This window comes from Pygocentrus nattereri, chromosome 4 (assembly GCF_015220715.1).
Source record: "Pygocentrus nattereri isolate fPygNat1 chromosome 4, fPygNat1.pri, whole genome shotgun sequence".
Lineage (NCBI taxonomy): Eukaryota > Metazoa > Chordata > Actinopteri > Characiformes > Serrasalmidae > Pygocentrus > Pygocentrus nattereri.
Genome location: NC_051214.1, coordinates 14,716,961 through 14,725,605, shown reverse-complemented (window position 1 = coordinate 14,725,605; position 8,645 = coordinate 14,716,961). Strand labels below are relative to the sequence as shown.

Here is an 8,645-nt window from a genome sequence, read left to right as displayed (position 1 = left end):
TGTTGGTAGAGAAGTACAGAGAAGGTCAGAAGGAGCTACATTGTGTCTTTGTGGATCTAGAGAAGGCATATGATAGGGTGCCAAGAGAGGAACTGTGGTACTGTATGAGGAAGTCAGGTGTAGCTGAAAAGTATGTTAGGGTGGTGCAGGACATGTATGAGGATAGTGAGATAGTGGTGAGGTGTGCAGTTGGAGTGACAAATGGTTTCAAGATGAAGGTAGGGTTACATCAGGGATCAGCTTTGAACCCCTTCTTGTTTGCAATGGTGATGGACAGGTTGACAGATGAGGTCAGGCAGGAGGCTCCATGAACCATGATGTTTGCAGATGACATTGTAATCTGTGGTGAGAGTAGAGAGCAGGTGGAAGAGAATCTGGAGAGGTGGAGGTTTGCACTGGAGAGGAGAGGAGAGGAATGAAGGTCAGTAGAGACAAGACGGAATACATGTGTGTGAATGAGAGGGAGGCAGGTGGAACGGTGAAGATGCAAGGAGTAGAGGTCGTAAAGGTGGATGACTTCAGATACCTTGGGTCAACCATCCAGAGCAATGGACAGTGTAGAAAAGAGGTGAAGAAGAGGGTGCAGGCAGGATGGAGTGGGTGGAGACAGGTGTCAGGGCTAATGTGTGACAGAAGGATAGCAGTAAGAGTGAAAGGGAAGGTTTACAAGACAGTAGTGCGTCCTGCTATGATGTATGGCTTGGAGACTGTGGCTCTGTCTAAAAGACAGGAGGCTGAGCTGGAGGTGGCAGAGATGAAGATGCTGAGATTTTCGTTGGGAGTGACAAGGATGGACAAGATTAGAAATGAGCAGATCAGAGGGACAGTGAAGGTAGAGCAGTTTGGAGATAAAGCCAGAGAGGCCAGGCTGAGATGGTTTGGACATGTGTTGAAGAGGAATAGTGGATATATTGGTCAAAGAATGTTAGAGATGGAGCTGCCGGGTAGGAGGAGAAGAGGTAGACCTCAGAGAAGGTTTATGGATGTAGTGAACGTGGACATGGAGATGGTTGGTGTAAAAGTAGAGGAGGCAGTAGATAGGGCAAGATGGAGGCAGATGATCCGCTGTGGCGACCCCTAAATGGAGCAGCCACAAGAAGAAGACCAAATTGAGAATTGGGATTGAGGTCTGGTGGCTTTGCTGGTCAGTGTTCCACTGTTTCTTGAAGTGGTCAGTTACAGACACAGTGCAGTCTTTATCCTGGAATGTCAGTTCAGCTTTGGGAATGAAGCAGAGAGTGGGCTAAAATGAACAGAAACACAAGAGAGACTGGTGTACTCCTTACATGACAGGATTCTTGCTGTCATTAAGACATTGAACAAGTACTAGAGTAGAAATGGTGGATGTGAGTGTCCGGGGAGCTTTGATTTGCTTGGAACATTTTTGACAGTGTGCTTTGCCTTGCTCAAGACTGGAGTTTAAATTGTCAACATTTAAAGTCAAATCAATTTAAGTTCTCAGTCAAATCACTTAAGACTTGTAAAAATATACATAAAATATAAGCATATTATCACTGTTTGAGGCATCACCTAAGTTAATTACATTGCAGAAAGTGAGTAGTATAGTTGTAAGCATGTGTATGAATAGTTGCGTCATAATTGGTGGTGAGGCAACATCAAATTAATTTAGGAATACATAATCGATTTAGTAATAATCGCTGATTTCCCAGGATAGATGCTGAATAATGTGTGTTAGATATTGTGTATTGGAAGATTAAATGCACTCTGAATATACAATATTATTTTTTTTAAAACTAACTGAAAATACAAAAAATGCTTTATATCTTAACCACTTGGCACTGAAGTTGAGTGAGAAATTTCATGAAATGGCTTTTTGTTTATTGACTATACAAATATACTCTCTCTGCTGTCCTAGAAATAATGTATAATTCTGAGACATGTACTTGAAATAGATATCACAATGTGCCACCATTGCGCTTGAGCATTCAATGATTCAACTGACTGAAGATGTATCCCTTTGACCAAAGCATTAATATCTTTTGTGCTTAGAAAGGGAAATATGAACATTTTAACTTGTAGGAATTGAAATTGCTTTCGCCATGCTGTGCTAAAGGGAGCACAAAAGATTTTTTCTTACACACAAGTGCTTATCAAACAAAGGAAAAAAGAGGGGGAAGTTTAACAGTCCTTACAAAATTTCAAAATGTCTGAAAAAGTTGTGCTATCACTTTAAAGGCAATCTTTCCAGGCTGTGACCTTTTCCTGGATGCTGTAATGAAGATCTCAGTAGAACAGTGATGGATACCTGTTCATGGAGAACAGTGATGGATACCTGTTCATGGAAGCCACAAGTCTTTACTGTAAATCACAGCAAAGGAGGGCAATATAAACAAGAGAGAAAAGCTTGGAAGATGAAGGCAAATTTTTTTTCTTAGAACACTGCAGATAGCACAGTTTTGTTCCTTGTCCTTAAGCACTTAGCTTTCCACTGGAACTCCGTCATTAAGTTCTGCAGCTGTGCTGTTTATGAATCACTTAATACATCTCATACATGACATACATGAGGCTCATAACAGCACTTGTGTTAAGACTGCATTGCACTGTATGCTGTCACTAGTCTGGCCTCACTGAGCAGCCGGCGTATGTGTCTCTCTTCCTGTAGCCCTGCCTCCCGCACACCTGCTTCTGTTAGAGTTGACAGTTGGCTCAGAGTGTCGTAGCCTGCAGCCAAAAGGAGGTCAGAATACATGGGCATTCCAATAGACACCAGCCAATCCGAAACAGAGCTCAAATGAACTGAAGACATAGGTTTCCGACACATGTCGGTCAGACCTCCTGAGGGAATCTGTGGAGAGAACACCATACTTTGGGTTAATTACTTTCTGAAATTTAGGCTACAGGCCAAAAATATGGAAGCAAGTTGCTTTTTTAAAATTATTATTATTTTTAAATTTGCTAAGAACACAACATGCTTCTTTATATCAAAGTTTTTCCCAAACATTTTTTATTTGCTGTGGTGTATTTTAGGGAAAAAGCCACTCTTTTGCTTGTAAGGTGCCAGAAAGGGTTCTTTGTGCAAAGCGACAGAAGAACTATCCTCTAAATATTCAATCTAAATAACATTTTATCCTCTTGAGAGCCATTTTTGTAAACGAGATCAGAGTTTGTAAAACCTTAAACTTTAAAGTTAAAACAGCCTCCTCAGGTCCTATGAAGAACTTTTAAAGCCACTTTTAAGCCTTTAAAGGGTTCTTCACATTCTCAGATCTCTTTTCAGACATGATTAATTTGTTAACCGAAAAGTGAATCTTCTATGGCATCACTCAAACAGCGATGTTCTTTACTAAGATAATCCCTTAAACAAGGGCTGGTTATCATTCAGAACGTTTAAATACCAATGCTGTTACTGCAATAACGATTTTTTTTCCTTTTCTTTTTTTAAATGATCTTTTAAATTATAAACCAAAAGCAGGTGTACCTTAAACCAGCAAGAAGTGTAGGATTCTGGAATGGATATTTGTACTGACTTCAATGGACTGCAGACTCATGAAGCGCTGATGTTAATAACATGTATATGGAATGTAACTTGGACAGCCAGTTGCCAGTTGTATTTGAGAACAAGATGCAGACTGACTACACTGCTTCTGAAATTTGGTATTAGACATATTATTTTTCCATCATTTTTAATATTAAAGTAAGTCAGTCAATGCCATAAAAGTATTGAATTTTGATACCTAGCCTTACATTAAAAAGAAAACAGAAATTCCTAATTTAACTTCAAGGGCCGGTAAAAGTTCTTTAAGTTCTAGGTATTAAAAATATTTTGGATTAAAAAGTACCGGGAAGTTATATGATCAAAAGACTGTACACAAATGAAGTACGATTTACTCTTAAATAGTATTTTATATCTCTGTTACCTATAAATGAAACTGAATGAGTTGCAAAACAAAGCACTGATTCTTAACATGTATACCTGTGTGTAATTTCATGTACAGTCTCAGAACATACCATCATGTTACCCCAAATAATGATCTAGTACTTTGTGTACTTCAGACTTATGTGGTTGATATCTAGAACTTAAGGTACTGTAAAAGAAACTTCAACTTAGTCAATTATTTACAAACTAATTTAAACTGCTGGATAATCACTAGTAAGCAAATTAAAAGCAAATTAAAGATCGGCTGCAGATATTTAGTCAGCTCCTTTTGTTCTGTGAGAGAGTGTTGCTTCCAAACTTCTGGCCTGTAGCACGACAAAAGAGCAAGCTGAAACAGTGGAATGTCTTTCTGGCGTGGCAGAGTCAATGAGCCGTTTAACTGAATCACAAGCACTAAAGTAAAGGGAAGTGTGTTATGTTGTTGGATAATCAGTGACTCACAGCCATGCGATGCTCCTTGCGGAGATGTTTAACTCTGATCTGGTCCAGCATAGACGCCACGTCCTTCACTGGCTGCTGGAAGTCCTCAGAGTACCTCTGCACCAAAGCCTGAGGAATACCACAGCGGCCATGCTGGAGAAAAACAAAATGAGAGACCAGGGATAAGCCAAAACAGTCACAGGTATTACAAGGAAAATAAAGGGATATATTTAGCTTTATAATGACAAATAATGTCATGGAGACCCTAAAAGTACTCTTTGACCCTGAGAGACACAACTCATCAGACCTAATCGTTTGCAGGATGCATTTTGTGTTCCAGTGCCAATTTCTTTTAAAGTAAACACAGTATTATCTCGGCGCTGATGAATTAGCACAGCTGTTGTCATAAATTAGCCGTAAAGTTCAATTCATGTGGTTTTTAATGGACTAGAAGTTTAACCGGAACCCACCCCTGTATGACAAATGCTTGGAGATGAAGTCTGACACACAAATAAGCAAAAATTTTATGTGCCAAATGAGGCTAATGAGACAATCATTTCTTTAACACAAAACAAATAATGTAACCTAATGAGTCATAACAGTGGGCACAAGCTAGTGAGAATGCTGAGAACCTGAAAGACTGAGACTGTTGTATCTGCTGGACCATCTGACGTGGACAAAACATGACTTCCATTGGGAGTTCTTGAATACTGACAGCATTATTCCATGCAGTACAAACATTATTCCATGCTTATTATATGGTGCACATCAGTGTAATCAAGTCGTGTTCCAAGATTGAGGAAAAGATGAGTCAAGTCCAGTACAGTACCTCAGCGACTCGAGCATGTGCAATTATTTGAATGGATGGATATCATCTGACTGCATTTTTTTCTAGGACAAATAAGAGAGCTGCTGTATCTTTAATTCAAAACAACTTAATTTTCATCTCCAAGTGCCAGTGTAATTAGTTTGGTTGCCATTAAAGAGTAATGAAAACTGCTATGAACTTATCTCCTCTTAAATGTAAAAACAGAAGCACTGCCTGTGGTCTCATTTTTCACCTCCTTTCTGACTTCACCGTGTCCCCGCTGAGGCCCAAGCAACAGGTCGTTAGCTTTTAACCCCTGCAGGTCCAGGCCTGCTGAGCTAACTGATTGTATACACACCAAAGTTTCCCTTCGTTCTTGTAGATTGCAATCACTCTATATGCCTAACATCCATGCTGCTCTAAACCCAGTAGCTTTGTATTTAAGAAAGGAGACCAGGCCACCCCCTCCAACAGTCTAAGAATTGTAAATTACAGGTAGGCCAAAACCACAGCTATGCTCTTTTCATCCAGACTTTCCCCTGTGGACTTGGCTCGTGCATGACAGGATCCCAATGCTAACTCACTGCTGTTACTGGCAGGGCACAGGTAAAGGATACAGGACATGTGATAGTTATGTCTGTGACAAACCAAGCATTTAGCAATACAAAAATCTAAAGGAAGGCAGTTCTCAGCAGTTTCAAATTAATAACTCACTGCCACCTGTGTTTTATTCATGATTTGCATTATATGTTTTGCAGTATACATATTGTGTTTTGACTATAAGAAGGAAAATGGACAGTTATGGACTGATTTGTGATTCTGATCTGTTGTGATTATGGCACGTCAGTAAAGGAGCAAATATGAAGAAAAAAAAAAACAGTAAGTCATTGTGTCTCTGCAGCTATGATGTGATGGGACATTTCAGAGCAATCCAGCCTGTTTCTGTGTGGTTTTGAAATGATCAGACCTGTATGCCATGGCAGCTGACATTTCATATAGATGATTCAACTTTTGCCACACATGTACATCAACATATTGATCTATGACTGTCATAACATTAGTCATGGTGTACTGTTGACAGTTATTTGCAATGGACCACTACTGTTCATGTTTTTCATATTTGTAAAAGCATGATTCACTCAATTGTTAATGCTAAAAACTGCTGGAATGTTTTGCAATTGGCCACAACTCTGTAGATGTTCCGCTGCAGTTTTGTAAATCACAGTACTTGAATAATTCTTTGACTACTCAAAAACTAAAATAATTTTTAGAAAAGTACTCTACATAATCTACTGAAGTACATTGTCTATGGCACGTAGTGTAAGAAACTAGTACATAATGCCCAAATTGAGACACTGGGTCTGTTACCTTATCTGAGTAGGGCTCTGCTGTGAGATCAATGCCTTCTGACGCCAGCCTGCCGTCTAGTTGTGTCTCCAAATCAGCCATTTTGGCGTGAGAGATCTTCCTGCCGAGGGTCACCTTGACCCCATGAATCTGTGGGCAGGCAGTCTCTGGCAGGTCAGACAGCCAGGGTGGAGGCACGACTGGTGCACTCTCTGCATCATCTGGGGATACGGGAGTGGACGGGATGCCTTCAGAGGGGCTTGTAAGGCAGCTTACGGGTTTTGGAGGCAGAGTTGGCGTACTTGCTGTGGAGCCTGACAGGACCAAAGGTGGGTGACGTAAGCCATTCACCAGCCGCTCTTTTGACTTTTTGGCAGGGACAGGAGGGGGCACAGGGGGCTTTTTGGGATGAGTCCGTGGAGTTGGGCTTGTAGGGGCTGAGAGGGACTGGGTGTCTGGGAGTTCAGAACCTTGGACAGGGCAGGTAGGTTTCAAAGGCAGCTGAGTGGGCACTGGAGGCCTTTCCACCTGGCCGGACCCAAATTCAGCCTTTGGCTTCAACTCTGTCCTGCCTACCTTCACCTCCTGTGGGTTTTTCACAGACTTTGCTGCCTCTTTCCCCTGATTGAAGTGCACACTGCCATGCCAGGGTTTGCCTTGCTGCTCCTTCTTCTGCTCAAAGCCTTGCTCCCACTGCAGGTCCCCCAGAGATCTTGAGCGCTTCCACTGCTCTGGGGGCTCCTGTGGCCCATCCAGCTCCTCACAGCTGCGACTGGCCGGCATGCGGGTCCTCTTCCTCAGGCCTAAAGCCCGCAGACTGAAGCCCTTGATGGGCCGGGGGAGAAAGTGCTTGGGGAATTTGCGTTCCTTCTTGGTCTGGTGCTGTAGTGCCTCGGTGGAGCAGGTCATGGGGAGGGTGGGGTAGTCTGGAGCCTGGATCTGGCCAGACTCGAAGCCACGACTGGAGCGAGAGGTTTTACGATTCTTACCTGCAACACAAAGCTTTACTTTCAAACATTCACACTTCCACATTTCAGATACTCTTATGTCTCATAAGAAAATGAATGCAAACAATACCACTTACTATAGCCTTTGGTCATGATACAATTAACTTCTCAGTTATCTGGAGTCATGATCATAATTTAAATGCAAACAAATTCCTGAACAGTTAAATTTACCTGTAGTGACTCTGTTAGGGTTAATAGTGGTGGCAATCCTGTGCTTATCAGAACTCAACCATGCAAAAGGCTGTTAGTTAACTGAGATTAAATGTTATGGGGTTATATGAAATGCACACAGTGTTAATGTTTTAGTGGACAGTTTGTGTGTGTGTTTGCGAGGGAGAACAAGAGAGAAAACTAGTCACATAAATGTAATTTATACAAATCGATTCTGGATGTTTCTAGTGATTCTTACTCCAAGTAAAAACATGTCATCAGACTATATATCAAAGCATGGATGGCCATGGTTACATTTCTTCTACTTGCCAATAATTCTTCAAAAATAATGTAGTTGCATGGTTAAAATTGTTTCAATCCAACTGTTTTTATTATTGTTTTAATTAGCAGTTTCAATGCTGCAGCTTGTTATATTGTTGTACCATTTTTATAGTCATTGAAATGACATGGTTATATTTGTATGATGTATAGTTTAATTTGTAATATAGTAACGACATACTTTTAGTTACATTTTAATATGTTCATATTTAGCCAGTTTAATGCTGAATAATTTACAGAACACCAGAAAATGACCTTTTGTTCTAAACAATCATGGGTCATAGTCATAGCTCTAGGTTTCTTTCTTCTTTAATGTTTAACACTTCAAAAAGTTTGTCAACGCATGCTATGAACTGAAATGTTGTAGGCATTTACTCAGAAATGTAGTGTCATGACAGACTTCCCTTGCGTGTCTCTTATAATAAACACAAATAGCATGGCTAAGCGATGTAGCTGGGCTCAGGTCTAGCTGAGAGTGGTTTTAAAAAGACTGTTGCAACTTGAGCACAGAGGTGGCAGAAAAGGGTAGTATCCCCCCCCCCAAAAGAAAGTGCTCAAACACTCATTAAAGAAATGTAATGTCTAGAATAAATACTACAAATTAAAATAAACAAAATGTCATTATCAGTAGCTTGAGGGAAAGCTTAAAATACATGACATTTTTTCATCAAAACAA

General features: G+C 40.6%; 1 protein-coding gene across 8 annotated transcripts in view; it reads right to left on the bottom strand.

Moving 5' to 3' along the window:
- Positions 1–956: 956 nt before the first annotated feature.
- Positions 957–8,645, bottom strand: part of sash1a (SAM and SH3 domain containing 1a) — a 359,575-nt gene continuing 351,886 nt past the window's right edge. For all 8 annotated transcript variants that reach the window (XM_037537753.1, XM_037537754.1, XM_037537755.1 and 5 more), the window contains 3 exons: positions 6,495–7,462; positions 4,340–4,471; positions 957–2,806 (listed from right to left, as the gene is read on the bottom strand). In XM_037537753.1, the coding sequence (XP_037393650.1) occupies positions 2,546–2,806; positions 4,340–4,471; positions 6,495–7,462 (1,361 nt within the window). In that variant the 3' untranslated portion in view covers positions 957–2,545. The remainder of the gene's footprint in view (positions 2,807–4,339; positions 4,472–6,494; positions 7,463–8,645) is intronic.